Source organism: Desmodus rotundus, chromosome 3 (genome assembly GCF_022682495.2).
Source record: "Desmodus rotundus isolate HL8 chromosome 3, HLdesRot8A.1, whole genome shotgun sequence".
NCBI classification, from domain to species: domain Eukaryota; kingdom Metazoa; phylum Chordata; class Mammalia; order Chiroptera; family Phyllostomidae; genus Desmodus; species Desmodus rotundus.
In genome coordinates, this window is record NC_071389.1 from 49,003,508 (window position 1) to 49,025,824 (window position 22,317).

The 22,317-nt window shown below is 38.3% G+C and overlaps 1 protein-coding gene across 1 annotated transcript in view; it reads left to right on the plus strand.

The window, feature by feature from the left end:
• The first annotated feature begins 227 nt into the window (after positions 1–227).
• LRRC7 (leucine rich repeat containing 7) overlaps positions 228–22,317 on the plus strand; it is a 483,504-nt gene continuing 461,414 nt past the window's right edge. The window contains exon 1 of the mRNA XM_053920503.1: positions 228–591. Within this exon, the coding sequence (XP_053776478.1) occupies positions 590–591 (2 nt within the window). The 5' untranslated portion in view covers positions 228–589. The remainder of the gene's footprint in view (positions 592–22,317) is intronic.

Genomic DNA, 22,317 nt, shown 5'->3' on the forward strand with positions numbered 1-22,317 from the left:
CACTCCGGCCACCGCGGTCGCCTGCAGCCGCGGCAGCGCACGGCCCCTCCGAGCCTCCCACTGCACCCTGGTCCCCGGGGATTCTCGCTCAACCGAGGCGCGGCAGGGAGCAGGGGGGTGTTTCAGAGTTGGGTGCACCATTCGCCTTTTCTGCTCATCTCTTCTCCGCCCAGGATTTATTGTCTGTGAAGCCTTTGGGGGGTGGGGAGGGAGCTGCGCCTCCGCCACCGCGGCCGCCGCTGCTGCGGTCGCTAGCGCGGCGCGCAGGGCAGGCGGAGGCTGGGGAGTGGATGCGCTCCTGCCACCCCCGCTGCCAGCGCTTCGGGCTTCCCCTTGGCCGCTTCCCGCCGGAACCGCTCCAGCCGTCCACCTGAAGGACACCGGCATCATGGTCTAACGTGGCACCTGCCTGGAATCCCCTCTTTCTCCTGCTCTCCCTCCTCCTCCTCCTACACCCCTCCTCTGAACCTCCTCGAAGGACCCTCGTGCCCACTCCACTGCGGACCCCCGAACACTTTTAAGGAATAACCCTTGGCAGCTGCACGATTCACTCTCTCCTGAACCTCATGGGCAGTTTCTCCTGCCGATAATGTGAGTAGGACAATCTTGTTCGGTGACCCAGGGGGCTGCGGGGGCCCTAGCCGCTTGTGGCCACAGTGACAGCGAGGGAGGTGTGGGACCCAGGCGGGCCGGCGTGGGGAGGGGATGGGAGTGCAAGAGCCTTCAGCGCTCTCGGGAAGCTGCTCGCACGGTGGCCGGAGGAGGTGAGGGGATGTGGGAGGTTGAGGGGCATTTGAAAATGGGGTGCAAGTTGTGTGGGTGCTTGGGAACACCGAGTGGCCTGGGCTGGCGGGAGACCCTGAAAGGTTACATACAGCAAAGGAAATGTAAAGAGCGAGTGCTGGGCGCTCGTGCTGGGAACATTGGTCGAGCTGTTAGTCTTAGCTCTTCTTTATTATCATAGGTATCTCCAGTCAGCTTTCCCCCCGAGGTGGCTGAGGGTGAAGCACTCTTTTTTGTTCGTGTCACACACACACACACACACACACACACACACACACACACACACACACACTTGTGGCGGGTCTCATTTGCCCCTTTATCTTGGAAGGTGTAGAATTACTGTTTGAAAAATACAATTAGAAGATCTTCATGCCTTTGGGGATTGAAGGGAAAGGGTGGGGTTTGGGGGGCTGGAGAGGAAGAGGAGTATGACAGACTGGAAGACGGAAAGAAGTGGGGAGCAATGGAGTGAAAGCTTTCCCTGGGAGAACCATGCCTCCCTCCCCCTAAATCAGACAACTCCTGCCCGCGCATCTCCTTTGTGTTGCAGGGCGAAGCTGGTGCGCCTGCACTGTTCCCAGTCCCACTGCGGGCCCCCCTAGGGCATCTCTGTCCTCCTCTTAGAGTCATTCAGGATGCAGGACTAGTTTGGGATCCTCCGTGGAAAGAGGGAGGGAAGCACATTAACAGTACGGTAATCATGGCACCCCAGCTCACGGACAATTAGACTGGTTTCCGTAGGTCTCTAGTCGTGCTGGTTTGCAGAGTCAGGAACGAGGGTGAGGGGGTGGGCATTGTACAGAAGGTCTGTAATGTGTGACTTCATAATCGCGGCGATGGCTGCAACATTGCTCCATTATACTACTTCTTGGCCATCAGGGCTGAATAAAGGACCCGCCTCCGCCCTCTCCTTCACTATCTCCTCCCAACCAAGTCACAAAGCCTGTGGGCTGGGCGAGAGGGCGCAGCGCCAGGCAGAGGAGGGAAGGGGTCACTTTCACAACTCCCTGGAATCGGCTTCAGAAAGGAACCATCTGCGACTCCCACGACTCCCACGTTCCTTTCGAAGTTCTTCTTCAAAAAGAAGTGGGGGGTGGGGTGGCGGCAATGAGACGTAAAGGTCCTCCACCTGCTCTTTTTGATTACTTTCCCAGCACACTTTGAGCACATCAAATTTACCTGCAATGGTAACTAGGTCAGCACGTAAATATGTACACCTGTATTCGTTGCAATGTGACGTTCGAGAGATGTAAAACACTTGTATGTGGGCATATTTTTACGTGGACAAAATTTCTAAGCACAATAGAGATTTTATAGCGTGGGCGAGAAGTAGCATTCCAGCGAAAGCGGGACACGTGATCTCTCCAACTGGAGAGATACAGTATTAGGAACTCGATTTTCTTTGTTCCAGGCTGAGCCTATGAGATGCTCAGCATGCCGGTTGCTTAAGTCCTCCTATAAAAGAGGGGAAAAATATTAAAGTTGCGGGGGCGGGGGAAATAGAAGGTGGAGAAACATAGGTAGATTGCTACCTGTGAAGGACCTGAACCTTCTCTGCTGCCCACCTCTCCTGTTTTCCTGCCTAGCTCCCACCCCTCCCCTGGCCCTACAGCCAGCTCCCTGGCTAGGCATTCCTTCTCTGCGATGTGGAGGAAAAGTTCTCCAGCCCCTGCACACGTGGGTTCTCCAGCGCCTCAGAACCTGCTGTGATTCGCAACAGATTCTGCCACCTCCCCAGTGCCAGTGTCACGCCTCCATCTAGGCGTCGTTGAGCCGACTTCACAGACTCCAAGAGAACCACCACGGGGTTTTTTTTCCCCCCCAAAAAAACAGAAGAGCAGAGTCAAATCCCTGCTTCTTGGAAACCATTGATCCGAGACAGAGTGAGAAACTAGGGATGGAGGAATGATCTTATTTTTCCTTAAAAATAAGAGTCATAGACTAAAGTACACAGAGGGTGATGTTTAGCTATGTCTGCGTTTGGACCTCTGGGGAGGTGTCTCAGGCCTGTGGACTGTCCTGAGCTGTGATTATTAATTTAACGGACATAGAACTTGTTGTAGATCCAGGGTTTAATTAGAGTTACCTAACTTAGAGATTTATTTCATTTTTTTACTCCATGTTTTATAAGCCATCTTAATGGGCTGAAGTTTTTCAAATGTGGGCTATTTTTGTCCTATGCTGCATTGCATCATACTAATTTGTTGTGGTACAGAAAGCAGATTCAATTTTCATGGCATGTTAGGAAGTGAGAGTTCTTTATACATTTTATTTTTATACTTGACTGTTCAAGAAAAGCTGTGTACTTACCATGGCAACCCTTACATTCTCCGTCACGTGTCCCTGCACATATGCAGCTTCAGAATTAGAAACAACTTCTTAAAGAAATAAACCTGCTTCAACTACAGTAGCCATGTTCTGTTCAGAATTTTAGCACCACTTTAAGCTGGCGTTACGATTTTCTTAATTAAATAACATTGCACTTTCTTTTGTAAGCTTTTAATTTTTCTGTGTCTATAAAATGCAAATCATAGCTTAAAGTGTTCTTGAAAATCTACAGTCTTGTTTGCTTTGGATTTTTTAAAATTTTGAAGATACTGCTAGTATTACTATGACTTGTTATCACTTATGGAAAGTCATTACATGACCATATTATCCACATGATGGTAATTCTCAGGCATATTTCCTCGATCTCTCTTATTTTCAGTATATATTACATGGTAATATTTGATATAAAATCTGGTTTCTTAAACCACAACTTTAAAAGTTTACTTTTTAGAACAGTTGGAAATTTGACGATAAGACATGTTTTAACTTATATTGACTGTGGCCTCATTATAAGGAGGCAGCACACATTCCGTGATATTATAACTTCCTTCCATTCCCAAATGAACAGAGTACACAGAGGAACCAGCTATTGATAAATTATCACCTGGACTCTTATTAGACTTTTCCTTCACATAAATTATTTCATAATTTTTAAAATTTATTTATTTAAAGAACATACACCATTCACTGAGTGTAACAATTATAACAACCACACCATTAATAAAATACAATATTTTGGAGTATTTTGTCCTCCCCAGCAACAGTAACTACTTTGTATGGTGTCATCTACGTTCTTTTTTGGATGAGTCCAGTCAGTCATGTAAATTTGCAACATGACGTTGGAGGCAACATTGACTCAAGTCTGTGACACAGAATAGATCTCTAGTTTGCACCAAGCCAAGGGACCATTCAGTAATTCATATCTCCAAGGAAAGACACATTGGAGATGATTCTACGATCGTCTGAGAAGTTTTCCCTTTGAATCTCTTTACTCTAGGGGCCACATCAGTATTGCATAGAGCATTTTTAATGCCTCAGGGTCAAAAATGGAATTTTAATATAAAAATACAATATTACCATATAGTGTGGCAATTAAATTCTATTCTTAGGAAGCACAAAAGCAGAAAGGAGATACATAGGTTGTAGGTTTTGCATATGTCTTAAAATACTGAATCATAACTTGTAAGTGAAAACTCAAAACTAAAAGTAGCAATATAAATCAACAGTGTTTGGAAGATGTTGGCCACAAATCAATCATATTTTTCCTTTATGAAGTTTTTAACTGTGTTGTTTGAATCAGGTTTGCATCATTATAAATGTTCATGTTTTCATAGAGAATATTCTAGGGAATCATCCTGAGGTAGTGAAAGGGGAGTACAGAAAACCTTAGGTACCTCCATAGTTAACATGTGCTCTTAGGTAAGATGAATCAGCCTCTTCTAATGCTGTAAAATAGAGGTAGTAATGAATGCTATTTTATAATTCTGGTGCATAACAAATGATAGGACAAGGTGGTACATGAAACGTGGTTTGGACATTCTAGAAGAGTGCAACATAAACTTTTTGCTACAAATCAGTTTTCTTATTGTAATGTGTGTGTGTGATTGCGTATAGTGATGGCACAGTATATTTTTAACATATACATTTACATCGTTAAATATATCTGTTTCTTATCTTGGAATTAGGTGGTTATGCCAGGAATCCATGAACTCCTGTGATCAAGACCCATCCCTTGTCACCCTGCTTCCTTTACTTTAGTGCATGAATTGTAACATAATCACAACAACTACCTGTTACTAATCACCTACGTGAGTCAGGTGCTTTGCTTCAAAGTAAGCCTTTAAGAATCATTCTTGTCACCATTTGAAAGATTAGAGAACTGAGCTCAAAGACAGCAAGTGACAAGTGTATGTCACATAGCTAAAAAGTGGTAAAGATTCAGACCCAGATTTGGCTCTTGTATCTTTTCCTTCATACCGTGTCATCTCCTCCACGGGCACATACTGGTGATTGTTAATGACTGAAACCTGCGGATCAGAAAACTATCTCCCAAAGAATAAAGAAAAATTAACCTTTTTAAAAACTAGCTTTTCAAAGTGATCTACATATGTGGCAATAATGCACCATATTACTTTTGTGACCATCATTTACTATTAGCACAAAAGATACTGGTGCTTATCTTCCTGGTTTGATTCATTCACAGCAGAAACATTTAATAAGCTATCAGACATGTAAAAGAACATTAAGGAAGGTTTCAGTAAAGCAAGTTTTGAGTCAATAGCTGTCATAGCTAGTTTGAAATTATGATGACACATTTGATATATAAGTCTCTGGAGATGTATCATATGTGCTATTCAAATTATTAAGCATAATAGAAAAATGATCATTTGTCATTCAATGATCATTTTCAATACAGAAAATTATTAAGTAAATTTAATAACCCAAAGGATGTGCTGTATACCCTCACTTTCATTCTACTTTTCAGTTTGATAAATTACTTAACATCTCTATACAAAATATTACTTTAATACACATGAAAGCAACAGTAGATATCAGAAAAGTATTAAAATTTACATTAGCATTGACATGATCTTTTAAAATATTTTAACAATGGAGTAGATGCTTACACTGTTTAATTTACTGGCTTCATAAAGATGCATTTCCTTCAGGCCTGCCAGAATATTTTTGCTCTACATGCAGTTCAACAAGGCTGAGAATATAACGAACATCAGAAGAGAGTGATACCATGCCCAGGGTAGTAGCATAACAAATTCGTTCAATCGAAACAAGGAAATGAAAGAACACATGTAAATGTGTGTGTGTGTGTGTGTGTGTGGTGTATGTGTTCAGATAGAATTCAATTTTGTGGTATTCAAAGGGCAAAGTGGTGTGAGAACAAGTGAGGAGCTCTAGGTTGCAATTATAGGGAAGGGATAGTTGACCTGAAAAGAAAAATACTGATAGTTTAAGTGCTATCACTATAATTATAAGATTTTCATAGGGAAAAAGAGAAGGCGGTACTGTGAAATACATAGCTAGCTGTAGAAAAGATGGGAAAAATAGTTGAAAAGGAGCTATTTGAGTTAATTCACCAAGAAAAAAATATTATAGCTATTTAGGCTATTATCATATTGAAAGAGATAGACACTTTTGTGTAGTGGCAAAATATTTTATGGCTGACTGGCTACATTTTCAAATTATTTGGGAATAGAAGGAAAGGCAAGAAATGAATTTTATTGAGACAGTGTCTAAATGTTATGAAGACATTTGTTGCACTAAAAAGGTGAGTAATGGACACAAAGCTAAAATGTGTCAGCTACATTTAAAGAATTAATGTGACACAAATGGTGTAACTAAAATAATTTAAAACTGAAAGTAATTAGACTTCTTGAGTAGTAACTGCGTAAGTGGTCTGCATCTAATGCATTCACCACTGTAGTTCTTACCATAAGCAAGCATCTTCCAGCCACATGGGGCTGAGATGTACCTCGGACCACGTGTTTTGAACACTGACATCACACTGGTTACTCCTATCTCATTCTGAGTCAGTGTAATTCAAGACACAAAAAAATTTTCCACCCCCTTTCCTTCAAGTGTGATTAATTTCTTAAGACAATTATAAAAGTTATTGTAATTAAATTAATTAAATCAAATACCTATTTAAACTTTCAGTGATTGTTAAGTATTAGCAGTGTCCTTAGGGTAATAGCATGTTGTTGAACATTGGGCTTCCCGCACACGTGCACACAGCTGTAATTGCTCTGTTTTACAACACACACCCACAGCTGTAATCTTACCATTTCCGGAGTTCTTAACACTTCCGGGATGGAAAGTTCTCGAGGTCTTATTTTACAAAAGAGGAAACCGAGCCCAGCTGTTTGCTTTCTTGCACACAAGGGCACATAGCTGTTAGTAAGAGAAACAGAAATGGAACCAGATCTCCGGACTCCCAAACTCTTTCAGAAAAACCTCAGCCCTGAAACTATCAGTGTTCATCACACTGGAGGAAATGAAACAGGAAAAAGCACCTTCATCCAATAAATTCAGTTAGTGAAGCAGGCCCGTATGATGACCCCACCCCAAATACATTTCTTTTTCATTTCATTTTTACCTGAATTTTGCCTGTGTTTTTATTTGGCCTATGTTTTTTTGGAAAATTGCCTTATCTTTTCATGTTGATTTGATTGTCTAGGCAGTTTAATACTATAACTTTAACATCTATTACATTCAGTTATTTTTTTTTGTAAAGATGTCTTTATTTTAGAAAAGCAAAATTAATTTTACTAATACTAAGATACTCTAGATTTGGGTACTATACCCTTTTCAATGAAAATTTTCTTTTAAATTATTGATCTTTTTAGTATAACACCGACTAAATAAATATTAGGTGATGAAGAACTGTTCAATTCCTTTAAGATAAATGAATTCTCTTCTAAATGTGCTAACATCATTAAAGAGCAATTAATGAGTTTTCTTACCAAAAAACAAGTGATTTAATGTAAACTTATGACTTTCTATAAAATATTGCCTTAAATATTAACTAGGAAAACCTTCTAATCAAGAAAATAAAATATGATACATTTGGAATTTGTAAAGCATACTCATTTCAATGGATTTTTTTTCCATTACAAAGTCACATTTTGAAGGGTGCTTAGAAATAATAAGTTCTCTCTTACTACTAAATATAGGTTTGTATATGTGTACGATTTACTTCTACTCTATGAGACAAATTTAAAATAAATGTTTCTCATTTATGATTGCTCTAATGTTAATATTTTGAGTCTACTCTTTTCAGAAGCTTCAGCTCCTGGGAAACTCAGAGCAAGATGTGTTTTGCCCTAACTGCTAAACATACTAGCAATAATTCTAAGGCATTTTTGAAATTAGGTAATCTATTAAAATACAGATTTGGTTTATAAACAATTACATACACAAATATTTAAAAACAAAAGTCTTGATTTAACAAGACACACTACGTAGTCAGATGCAATAGCCCTCTCCGGGGCAGGGAGAGTGGTGGGAGGAAAATGGAGACAACTGTTCTTGAAAAACAATAAAAAAAGGTTTTAGTACAGCAATAATGTATAAAATTTTTTTAAAATGATGACTACATTAGTCTATTATACAGGGTCCGGTACAAATAATGCCCCTTTTTTATTACAAGATATTTTATTACAAAATCATAAGCATGTAATTCTGTAACATAACAATATCACACTCAAGCACACCACATGCCATTTTAGGTGAAATGTTCAAATCAGAACTATAAATTATTACACCATATTATTACCCTACCAACCACATTCAAGCAGGCCTTACTTCGGCTGGACCCTGTGTATTAGCACATTAGCTAGGCTTTTCATTTGTAGATTGGTTCTTCTTCATTCCAGCTTTCCGTGTACTGTTCTGGGACTCGTGGGTGTGATAGAACGGAACATATTTCTGTATCTGTGAACATAATCCCACACACCACTTTACATGACAAACTCTGAATGTCCTAAGACTAGGTGTTAAAGAGAAGACAAGGTTTCAACCTTTACCAGTCCAGGGTTTGAATTACTTCCATAAAAAAACCTGTTGTATCTTTCAAAATATCTCATTTTACTTAGTGGGATTATTTGCACAGATAAGGAATTAAGAACATTTTGTGTTGTTTCCATGCTTGCTCGCTTACTTGCTTTTTCTACTTCAACATAGCTAAGGTTTGCATCCTGCAGACAAAAAGCGAGCTGCTGAAACCCAAAACTGTAGCCTCCAAAGTGGGATATGAGTGAGGGAAGAGAAGTGCAAAGGTGATGTATTTTTTTTACTTTGGCACAGGAAGAAACGACTAGAACTGCAACACATGTATCTCTCATATAAAAGTTATAAGGAAAAAAGCTTTATTAATAGTTAATATATGGGTTAATAGGATCACATTCTATATTGAGATTGGGTGCATGCTTATTTATGAAAAAATTAGAAAAAGTAGTAAAGCAATGGGTAAAATTGATAATGCATTTATCTTAAAGTCTAAAAGTGCTGATGAGTAAAAAGAAAAATTAGGACAAGGTTTGTATGTAAACGGTGTTTAGCACCTGTTTCTCCTGAATATAACCATATATATGTCAAACTCTTAGGTCCTTCATGAATTTCACCCTAAACATACTCTCTGAGCAAATCCAAGGACACTTGTCTTCTATAGCAGTTGACAATATATATACCTTCTCTAGGGTTTATTAATTAGCCTATTAATTGGCATGAACTCAGCCCTGAGGACAGAACATGTTTGTGGTTGTTGCTAAGGCAATAACAGGTCAGTACCTTTGTCAGCAGTAGGGATGCAGTTGTCACTCCTTTTGGCTCTGCATGGGACCAGGACAGCCCCAAACCTCAAGGGCACATTTGCTCTTTGCATGTGTAAAGTTATCCATAATTTTTAGAATGGAATTTGTTCTTAATCTTTTTTCCCCTTCCATGGTAGAATTTATTTGTATCATTACATGTGAAAAATACCTAAGGATGCCAAAAGTAAGAAAGTTGAATTTGGATTCTGAGAATATGGATGAATATTTTCTTGTCTTAACTGTCACTTGCTTTTATGTTATTGTTTAATAATGGATAAAATAGTGTTTTTTGGAATAGAAGGTAGAACAATTTATTGGGAATCAAGAATTACAGTTTGATGGGCTCACGTGGCAAAAAATAATATAATAGCTTCAATACTAACAGAAAAAGTCTACGATGCTACTTGAAAGGTTTTATGCTCTTCTGGGTCTGAGTCAAGGAAGACACTCTAAAGTGAGTAGAGATCAGTATTAAGTTGGTAAATTCTTTTCAGAGTCTTTTGGTGGGTGAAAAATATATAGAATATGAATATAGTTCAATGAAACTTCAGAGTTCCTTGATTACCCCCTTTCAAAACAATCAAACCTTTAAACTGTGTGATTTGTGTGATCACCCAAAGATCAATTTAGCTCATCTTTTCTGGATGCTTCAATTTTTGAATATTCTTTATGTATAGCATCCTTAAGTAATTGTTTGTTTACATGGCTATCTCCAAAATTAACACACACATAGTGACTCACCTGATGTTTTATCCCTAGCAAAGCAGCTCATAGAATAATGCAGAAAAACATGCACATTATATGAACAAGTGGTTTCACTTATGCTTCTGAATGCTTCTAAGTGACTTTCGTAGCCATTAGTGTGGTTCTATTCAACTTCTTCTCTTTCCTGTCTGAGAACATCATAGGACTGTACATTCCAGTCCCTTTTTGAAGTTAGGCATGGCATGTGACTTACTTTGGCCCATGTCATAGGAGCAAAAAGTGGAGAGTCTCTTCTGAGTAGAAGTATTTATGGTCCAGTGCACTATCTGCTCTTCCCCTGATGTAGCAATTACAGAAGCCTGCACCACAATGGAGCCTCCACCAGCCCGACCCCCGAACAACTAAAGTTATCCTAGCACACGTGCATTGAACATGAGCAAGAAGTAAGGTGTTGTGTTAAGATTTGGGGAGTGGTATTTATTACTGAAGATAACTTAGCCTTTCCTTCCTATCAAATTCACTGAGTGAAATTCTAGTGAAATCGGTACCCTGATGTCCAGTTTATGGCATCACGATGACAGGGAAGCTATGCATGACCATGCCTCGAACTTAGATTTTCAACGTAAAAATGTGTCTTATTTTATGACTGCTTAAAACTATAATGAATAACAATGCTATATATAAAGATAACAAAGATTGATGTGATCTACTTGATAACATTTTGTGGGTTTCAGGCACTTTGACTTTTTCAATGTGTAAGCTTGTGTACAGTCATATTCTGACACACAGAAGTGTAAGAACTCCACTACTACTCTTGCACAATGCAGTAATGACTCTTCTGACTTATAAAAAAAGAAACCAGGGTGATACATATGAGAAGATGGTGCAGTGGAAGGCATGTCATTGAAAAAAGGCCAGCGTGGCTGGATATTAGGGAGCAGGGGTGATTGTCATAATATAAGACAGGCATAAGTCAAATCATCTCAGAATTTATTGACCCGTTTACAAATTAAATATTTTTTATAACTTATGTGAAGTCATTAAGCATTTTTAACAGAAGGCCAGAGTGGAAGAAGGGGTTTATAAATTAAGAAGTGTTTACAACCCTGGCTGGTGTGGTGCAGTGGATTGAGTGCAGGATGTGAACCAAAGGGTCACTGGTTTAATTCCCAGGTAGGGCACATGCCTGGGTTGCAGGCCAGGTCCCCAGTAGGGGGCGCATGAGAAGCAACCACACACTGATGTTTCTCTTCATCTCTTTTTCCTTCCCTTGCACTCTCTAAAAATAAATAAATAAGTAATTATTTTTAAAAAAAGAAGTATTTACAGTAGGTTAGGCAACAGATTAAGATCTTGTGCTAGCATTTTGGTAGAGGAAATGAAAAGAGGTGAGTAGAACTGAGATATGCTTTGTGGAACCTATTGGATTCATTGTTGAATTGATAGTGGGATAGAACTAATGAGAAAAAGGGTGGCATGAAGGATAATTTCAAGATTTCTGACAGGAACAACTGGATACATAGAGGTGCAATTTATTGTCTGGAGAATCCTGGAAAGGAAGCTCATCTATTCAAGTCAAAATAGAGCAGTGATACTCTTATGAAGGAAACTGAATAACTGGTTGACATATTGATAAAGCATGAATCAGAGACTCATTTTATAAAATTAAACACCCCTATATAAAAGGACTGGAAATGTAGTGAATACTTTTGTGGGGAAAATAAGACTCTTTTTAAGAAAAACAGTTTTCAGTAAATGATGGCAGAGTGCGCATTGGAGTCACTCACTGTATTACTATCTTTGTTTTCTTTTAATTATTGTTTTTGGCATGAAACAAAAACATGAATGCATATCCATTCTTTCTGAATAATAAGTTCTTCCATTTTTTATTATTCTTTAAAGTTTGAAAAGGACAACCTACTCCTGGTCCTTTCATGTTTGGTTTCCTACGATGGGCAGAGTGTTGTTCACCAGTGGTATAGTTTGTTTTAAATAACCCAGCGCAAGTACTTCGTAGCCTCCTGTGGCCCTGCAGCTACCCAGATACCCATACTGTTGACTTCTCTGGCTAAGGCCCCACACATTTGCTATCATCTCCACGTGGTCCCTTTTCTAGGGCCCTTTTCTAGATCCCTTTACATTTATATCCTGGTGCGAAGTTCTGTCTGTTAGGACGCACAGTAAATTGCTGTCCAGAAAGTGCATATATAAGTAAAGTGATAATCTTTTATTCAAGTACATATTATCAATTCATTATTTTGGAATTTGTTCAGTTTCCAATTATCAACAATTAGTGGTTTAACTGACTAAGGTCGTTATTTTACCCTGTCTTCCAGTTAGCACTGGCACTGGTAACTAACAATTTCAAAGCATCTTAGTGGCTTACAACCACAAACATTTATTTCTCACTTACAAATGTGTGAGGCAGCAACAACTCTGCTTGGCTCTGTCTACCTAGTCTTCTCACTGCAGCATGCAGGCTGAAGGAGTCATCCTTATCTGGGATGTCTTTTCTGGTAGAGGGCAGAGGCAAAAGGCCAATCTGACCCACTCAAGGTCAATGAAAGCTTCTTCTCGTACATAAAATACTTTATGTCCATAGACATTCCATTGACCAGAGCAAGTCACATGACGGAGTGTGGAATGGCAAGGAAAGGAGTGGGTCCCCATCCAAGCTAGTGTCAAGGCTCCGTGATGCCATTAGGAACTTGAACTCTTTCCAGAGCACTGTCTACCTCATGGGTGGTGCTCTGAGCATTTATACTCTGAGTTTGTGTGTGTGTGTATGTGTGTGTGTGTGTTTCATTTAGCATACCTGCTTTCAAGTGGACTGGCGAAAAAGATAATAGAAGCAGTGAATATCGATTTTGAGTTCCTTAGACACCTCTCTCTCACTCTCTCTCTCTTTAAATCCTGGCCAGCATACAGGCTACAGTAGTATTTAGCATTACATTTTGATTTTTTTCTTTGATTGAGTTGAAATTCATTTTACCAGTTTTTCATATAAATTACTTTTCTATGCCCTGCTATTTTCCTAGCACAGCTATTTCCCTAGCATGGGTCACTCGGATAAAGTAACATTCACTTTGAAATGTAGGTTAATGGTAATTCAGTATGTGCATGGGGAAACAATTTCATATCTTTTTAAGTATGGAGGCTTAGTTATGAAATAAAACTTTATAAAAATTCAGGTGATTTATAGAGGTTTTTAGATTTTAAGAATGGATGTGCTCTGGAACTTTCAAGATAAATATCTACTGATAAAGCTATATTCTATAGGGCCATTTACTATTTAAAACCTTTCATATTTTACTTTTTGTTCAGTTCTACTTTATCGAAAACTTTGGATTATAACCATCGTGTATTTCATAAACCTTATCTTCACAAAGTTTTATTTTTTGTTTCATCAAACAAAATCATTAAAATGATTATTTCTAATTAAAATAATTTTTTTCAAAAGTAAATAAATTAAATCATTTATCTTTGGACTCCTGTGTTCTTTTGAAGCCACTTGGACTTCTGCTTCGAATGGTAACAAAATCACCACTACGAGAGTGTTTTCAAACATTTTTGTAATCATAGAGCACTTTTATCAAGTAAAATAGTACAAAAAGCTTCAATACATAAATCAAAGACAAGAAAGATAGCTATATTTAAAAATCTTTTTTTTAAGATTTTATTTATATATTTTTAGAGAGAGGGGAAGGGAAGGAGAAAGAGAAGGAGAGAAAAATCAATGTGTGGTTGCCTCTCGTGCACCCCCTTACTGGGGACCTGGCCCCGTAACCCAGGCATGTACCCTGGCTGGGAATCAAACCGGTGACCCTTTCATACACAGCCCGCACTCAATCCACTGACCTACACCAGCCAGGCATGAAAATCATTGTTTTATATTAAAGAATCATCACACTAAATCACACTTATTTTATAATCTCACTTCCTATTTTAATAGAAAAATATTTTGTCCCCAATAGGAGAAATTGTGAGAAAATACAGGCATTACTTATTTTCAGCTACAAATTACCAGCAAATTTAGAGTTGAATAAAATAATTTGAATTTTCTTATGAGCGCAGATAGTATTGCGCTGCATTAGCTTTTTTTTTTTATTGGATTGACAGAAGGTGATATTATCCACACAAAGACTCCCAGAGGGTTTCACTTAATCACACCAATTATCAGTGCGTATTCCAGGCCTCTCCCAGACCCAAAGGTATTTGGGACTGCCAGTTCTGCCTCTTAATGAGTATCTTCCGTGCCCAGCTAAATAAACTAAACGGTAGAGAAAACACAACGCCAGGATAATCTGAGACAGATGAAATGACTTGTTCATTTTGCTGAATATGGCTCATTAGGATGGCTTTTGTTTTTGTATTTGTCATGGCTTAGGATCACTTACTTCCCTCATCCTAAATACCCTACTGAGGCTGATTACACTTTTTATGAAAGTGGACTCCAGATTGATCAGTAAAAAAGAGCTTTAGAGGGGAAGTTGGACAGAATGATTATTTCCTCAGAATTTCATTTCTCTATTCCATTCACAAAAATATTTGAGGGTATTTTGGGGGTCTTCTATTTTAGAAGACATGGAGTTCTTTTTTTCTGTTTTTGTTTTTTTCTCTCATTAAGCTTGAACTTTATTAACTTTTTAAAAATTATATTGATTGTGCTATTACAGTTGTCCTGATTTTTCACCCTTGCCCCCCCTCTACCTCATACCTCCCCAGTCCCTCAGGCAATCCCCCCACCCTTGTTCATGTCCATGAGTCAAGCACGTAAGTTCTTTTGCAACTCCCTTTCCTATACTGTACTTTTCATTCTCATGGCTATTCTGTAACTACCTATTTGTACTTCTTAATCCCCTCACCTCTCACCCATTCACCTACACTACCCCATCTCTTTATATTTAACCTTTGTCATTCAAATCATGACATATCTTGGGGTGGGCCTCTTTGTGTCCATCTTGTTCGGGACTCTGTGCTTCCTAGATTTGCAAGTCTATTTCCTTCAGCAAATTAGAGAAGTTTTCTTTCTTTATTTTTTCAAATAGATTTCCAAATTCTTTCTCTTCTCCTTCTGGCACCCCCATGATGTGAATGTTGGACTTCTTAAAGTTGTCCCTCAAGCTGCTTACGCTATCCTCATTTTTTTTGGATTCTCTTTTCTTGTTGTTCTGATAGGTTGTTTTTTACTTCTTTATGTTCCAAATCATTGATTTGATTCCCAGCTTCATCCATTCTACTGTTGTTTCCCTGTAAATTGTTCTTTATTTCAATTAGTGTATCCTTCATTTCTGACTGGATCTTTTTTATGCTGTTAGGCCCTCACTAAGTTCCTTAAGCATCCTTATAATCAGTGTTTCAAACTCTGCATCTCATAGATTGATTATCTCCCTTTTGTTTAGTTCTTTTCCTGGAGTTATAATCTGTTCTTTCATTTGGGTCATGTTTCTTTGTCTCCCTCCTGTTATAGTTGAATTTTGGTTGCTGTTGGCAGGTCAATGAGAGGGATTTATCCAGGCCAGTCAACTGCAAGGATTGGCTGTGACCACTTACCACCAACCTCCACCCTCTGTGGAGGATCAGCTGTGCAGGGGCAGGGTGGTAGTACTCTGACATGTTCTCTAGCTGTCTGCTGGGTGCATTGGCCCCTGGAGTTCCCCAGGTAGTGCAGGCCAAGATCAGCTCCTACCTGTGTTTTGCCCAGGGCCACCCTGCCTGAGTTATAAAGCAACCTGAGATGGCTACTTGTGCTGTGCTTGGAGATTCCCAGGTGAAGCCAAGCTGTGAATCTAGGCTGGCTGCTGCTAGTGCCAGGTCTATGGCTCTCTAAGACCAGATGCTACTTGTTTGAGAGGATTTAGGAAGTTGTGAAGCGTAAACCAAAACCATTCATATGGAAAAGCAGCTTGAGTGGGGGTGGAGTCTCTGAGGATCACCGAAGTGGGTCAAACAGTGTTAGCTGGGTTGATAGAATCTTAGATATGACACCAGTCTGCCGACTCTTTGGGGGGAAGGCCCAGAAAAGGGGAATGACCTCTATTTGCCTTGATGCCAGACACCTCAGCTTTTCCCAGAACACCACTGGTGCCCCTCCAACTTCCTCCCCATCACTGGAGCCCAGATGGAGTGACTAAGCAGGTGAGTCTGTCTGTGGGTTCTTTAAGAGGAACTGCTTGGGGCTTTAGCAGTTTCTTCCACCAACTCCATCCCCACTGGATTTTGCAGCCAGCAGTTGTGGGGATTTATCTTCTCGGCCCTGGAACCCTGGGCTGAGGGGCCTGGTGTGAGGCTGGGACTCCTCGCTCCCAAGATATCCATCCAGAATTTTTATCCACCACATGTGGATTCAGCCCATTCTACATTTCCACCCTTCCTACAAGTCTGGATGGATGTGGTTTCTCTAATTCCATAGTTGTCAGACTTCCATGCAACTTGATTTCTGTCAGTTCTGAGTGGCGGTTGTTTAGTTGGAATTTTGATGTGGTTGTGCAAAGAGCCAAGCCATGTCTGCATACATGGCCATCTTGACCAAAGTCTTCGACATGATGTTCTTACTACTTCTGTTTCCTAAGCCTTATTACTCTCTTGCCTTCTGCCACCCTGATATTGAACGATTTATTTTATCGAAATCTGTCAAAATTTTATTTTCTGGCATCTGTGGTTTAGTTAGTGACATGATATTTAAATTGTAGTCAGACCAATATTATGGGTTTGAATATTTTTTTGTTTCTTTCTTGCTACATCATAATTTACTTACCCTTGAAATGAATATAATGATGCCCATTTCACATACGTGTTGTAATGACTAAATAATTTATGTAAGGAAAGTATCTAGTACACAATTGCCCTACTGATATTTTGGACATGCAAATCAAATAACCTTATTTTCTCCTATTAAAAAGGGTCTATTTATTTGCCACTTTTTTGAGGGTGAAGACCGAAATCCCTAACTTTTCCTACAAGTCCCCCAAGTCTGGTTGGTATCCATACTAAAGCTCGACTTCTACGTGTTTAAGAATGTTGGCCTTCTTTAAGTACCTTGAAAATGCCTTGCTTTCGACAACCTCAAAGCCTTTACATGTGCTCTTCTCATTAGCTGCTGTCTTTACTGGGCGATTCCTATTGTACCTTCCTATTTCGCTGCCCGTGGAAAGCCTCTGCTGTCCTGTTCTGTTTGGCACTGTGCTCTACGAAGAGTTCCATACATGCTCATCGTGTGTGAATTGCTCTACTAATCTACAACTTTATCTTTCTCATCTTTTGAAATGTTTTATCTTGAACATCTATAAAAATGCTTCAAAATTAATTTATGTAAAAATAGAATAAAGGGAAAAGAAAGGAGCTCACACTTATTGGGAAACTACTATCATTTCAGGAACTCACCTAGGTATGCTGTATATATTTTTTTTCCTCATGTAATCCTCACCTACTCTGTGAACGAATATGATTTTTAGGAAAGAAATAATATATATATATGTATCATTAAGGCTTTGTGCTAAATCAGAAGGAGGAAGGGTAGCATGCAAATAAATTTACAGACTAAAAAAGTACATATTTGTTGAATGGTTAGAGGATTATAGGAAACATTTATGACATAAGAAAAATTTCATGTTTTAGAATATTTTAATCCTTTTATTTCCAAGAATACATTTACCTTTTGTGTAGCTCAAGCTAGATGAACTATAAAGCTTTTGAAGAAATGATAAACAGTCTATATCTTGCATATAATTTATATGTTTAGAAATTAAGTTACTATATGAAAATAATTCCCATGACATAAGGAAGTATCTGTGATGTCAATCTTCACTGGCACTGTAAAAACAAAAAGAGAAGCTTTGAGAGAGCCTGCAGGTGTCAAGAATAAGTTGTGGGCGATCGCAGTAAACATTTCTTAGAAGTGCAGTATGCGCTAAAACACTCGCAGCCACTTAAATGAGGGCCACGGGCCTTGTCAGAATGGCATAGCCGGCCTCCAGGGAATTCGGAAGGAACTATGTGAACTGTTACTAAGGAATATATTCTTCTAAACATTTTAATTAGCAAACTGTTCTTGTTTATCTTACATATTTTACAAGATAATGCTTTGGTTCCTTTACACCTCAGATATGGTAAATGTCAACTAAATAAAAATCGTTGCTCGCAAAAAATTATTCTTAAAATGGAAGGACTGTGGATTCTTATAAGAATCTGTAGAGAATAGAGGGTTACTCGAGATATAAGGCTACTATGAAATAGTGGAGGTACTAAGAGCTGGTCTGATGCTCAGCCAGGCTTACTGTTCCCAGTTGTGTCGATGATAAACCAAAATTCTAAAATAAATTTAAGTTTTTGTCAATTTAAAACATTAACCCACTTAAAATTCTTTTCTTTCCTTCTACCTCTTTTCCTATATGTAAGAATTTAATATATTATTGTAATTGGTCTTTCTGATATTACTCTCCTTCATCCATCTGTCAAATTAATCTTTGTGAATGCCTTTCTAGTAAAATTAATTTTCCTTCTGGGAGATCTCCAATTGTTCCCCACTGCTTATAAAAAGTCTTAATTTCTGTCCTGGCTAGGTGGTTGGAGCGTTGTCCTGTACACCAAAAGGCCACATATCCGCTCCCTGGGAATGGAGGTGACAGATCTGTCTATGTTTCTCTCTCTCTTTCTCTCCACCCTCCTCCCTGAAGTCAATGGACAGGTCTCCTTGAGTGAAGATAAAAAGAAAGTCTTAATTTCTGAAGTTAAAGCTCACAAGACTTTAAATTCCACTTACAACTTTCTCAAATGTGTTCTTTCTTTCTTCTTTACACAAATATTCCACTCTGTAGAAACAGCCATGTTCTGCAAAGAGACCAAGCTCTTTCTTAGGAGTGCTCTAAAGATTGCATAGAATAACAGATATAAAGCAACAAGTGAAGAGCCCAGCACTGTTTGTTGAGGCTTAATACATGCTAGTTCACATACCTTTTGCTTTTTGAGTTCATACTTCTTTTAAAAGTACTATTGAATTGCCCAGGGTCACAGTGAAATATACATTCTATTGATTATAAAAACAAATGTGAAAGGAGATGGTGTAGAATTTTTGGTCAGGAGCAGGGGCTTCAGCTCCAGCTGGTCTGGAACAAGCTGTGATGCTGTCTCTCCTCAACTGTGAAACTATGGACAGATTAGTCTCTCTGAGCCTTGGTTTCTGTTGTCTAAAATATGACATGTCATCCTATTACAATAGGGTATTGGGGAAGAATTAAGTTAGATATGCATGTTGTTTACTTATAATAATTCCAATAACTCTTGGTAAGTGTTATTTTTTATTGTCATTGAAAAATTAAATGCCTTATAATATTGTAATAACTATGTATGGTCCAGTTGGGTACTGGAAATATCAGGGGGAACACTTTGTAAACTATCTGATGGTCTAACCACTATGCTATACACCTGAAACTAATATGAAATAAAATTGAATTAAGAAATACAATTGAATTAAAAAATAAAATAAAGTAAAAAGAAAATGTCTTTTCAGGTAAGTAAATGCCAGTGTAGATAGTTTTTTATTGAACTATTAATGTAAAAAAATCATTTTTACCTAACTTTATTCTTGGCATGTTGAGTGCTATTTAAGGCTTTAGTGGACACTACATATGTACTTGTTCCTTATTTCTCTAAAATCCTATCCTGTGTCCACTGCTAAGAAACAAAATCTAAGATCCTAAGAAATCCCATTTATTGTTAAACCTTGGATTTACTCTTTTCTGAGTTCTGAGGAACAAAACAGAGACTCTACTAATTCCTACATGTTCATATCCTTTTTTTAAAAGATTTTATGTATTTACTTAAGAGGAGAAAGGAAGGAGAAAGAGAAGGAGAGAAAAGTCAATGTGTGGTTGCCTCTCACATGGCCCCCACTGTGGACCTGGCCTGCAACCCAGGCATGCGCCCTGACTGGGAATCCAACCGGTGACCCTTTGGTTCACAGTCTGCACTCAATCCACTGAGCTGCACCAGCTAGGGCTCATGCTCTTTTTATAGCTGTGTCTCAGTAATGTCACTTGTAAGAGCTATTTATAATATTTACCTGGAGAAATATACTGCCAAGTTTGTATACCTAGATGCCTGCTTGTTGTCTAGGATATTTTTAAGCATGCATGTGTGAAAACATGGGTATACCACAGAGTACTTTACTGATAGATCAAAAATATCTTCCTTTTTAGATGCCTTCTTTTTGATTATCACTTGCATTGCTTACTCAGCTATCCAGACTTAAAATCTCTTCTTCTTCCTTTCCTTATCAGCACATGCTTTCTTTCTATTTTTATGATATCTGATTCCTAAATGGTTTTCAAATTCCTTTGCCCTCATTGGGCCCACTACTGCTCCCCAAGTTCAGGATCTCTTTATGCCTCCTCTGCTCTACTGCAGTGGCCCCTCACTGGCCCTCACTTCCTCTAGACTCTTCTTTCTCCAGGGCAATCTCTCTGGGGCTCTCCAGCCTTGAAACTGAACTATAGGTCTACTTAGAACATTTCTCCCGGTTCAAAATCATCTTTGATGTGTATTTCATATACATACAGTGACTTATGCTCTAACTCTCCTCCTATATGCTTTAAATTTTCTGGCCATGTTAAGCTACTAGAAGCTCCCAAAATGTAACCTTGCCCCAAGCCATGTTATCTGCCAGAAATACTGGCAAACCTGCTCATTCTTTAGGTTGCAGTTCCAAATATCACTTTCTTTGTGAAGGTTTTCTGTAACTTTTCTCCTTATTCCGTTCCCAAGCAAGCTAGTGGCTTTTCCTCTGTGTTTTGGAAGTGTTTGTATATATCTCTGTCAAAAAACTAATTATGTTATATTTTTATTGTTTATGTGTCTTTTCCACTAGTATGATCATATTAATATCAAAAATAGCCTTATTCTTTTTTATACACCCAGCTATTAGCACACAATACCTATACAATAAATATTTGAGGAGTTCAAATATTTATTGAATAGGTACTATATATTTATTTGAATAAATGAATAGCAAAACAATAGGTGAACTGGACAAGAAGTTAACAACTAACCTGCAGATACATATTATTAATTACTTCAGACACAATGTCATCAGGAATATACTCTAAATTGTCTGTTTCTTTTTGTTATTAGATGGAGATAAAAGAATATTCTAACCACTTAGTTTTTAAAATTGAGAATATTAACATACAATGATATTATTCTACATTCTATCAATGTAGAATAATAAAGAAAATACATCCTTTGTCACTGAGTTTTGGTTCTAGCTTTACAAGTAATAACTATGAAATTTGAACAGACTGCATAATTTTTCTGAGTTGTTTTTTTATCTACGTAAAGAAAATAATAATATCACCTTACCATTTTGACATGAGAATGAAATGAGATATGCTTTACAAAGTATTAAATAGTTTTTAATAAAGTATTAAATCTGTTTTTAATGTAACATTTTAGTAGGTTTAAATGTATAGTTACACTCACAAACTGATATGTCAAATACAGCTCTTAAAATCTGTTTATATTGGGTTGGCCAAAAAGTTCATTTGTTTTTTTTTCCATAAGATGGTTGTAGTTGTCTTTTACTTCATTCAAAACAATTTTGTTAGATTGTATTGTGACAGCGGTCGTATCAGTGTACATTTAAAAAAACGTACAAAACTGGTGAATTTTTGCGTAACCATTTTAATATTGAAGATGGAAGAAAACATGCAACATATTCAGCACATTATGCTTTATTATTTCTAGAAAGTAAAAACCACTGAAACACACACACACAGAGAAGATTTGTGCAGTGTGTAGAGAAGGTTCTCTGACTGATCAAACATGTCAAAAGTGTTTTGTGAAGGTTTGTGCTGGAGCTTTCTTGCTGGACGATGCCCCAAGGTCAGGTAGAGCAGTTAAAGTTGATAGCAATCAAATCAAGACATTAATTGAGAACAATCAATGTTATACCGCACAGGAGATAGCCGACATACTCAAAATATCCAGATCAATAAAGTTATTGGTGAAAATGAAAAATGTGCCTTTTTTCACAGAAAAAACCTAAATGGACTTTTTGGCCAACCCAATAAGCCAGCAAAGTATCTCATAAGGTCTCATTTTGTACTTGTTAGGTTTGTGTATCCTAAAAAAATTTATCAAATCCCTTTTTGTGTAAAACATTCATCTTTGTTTTCCCTGC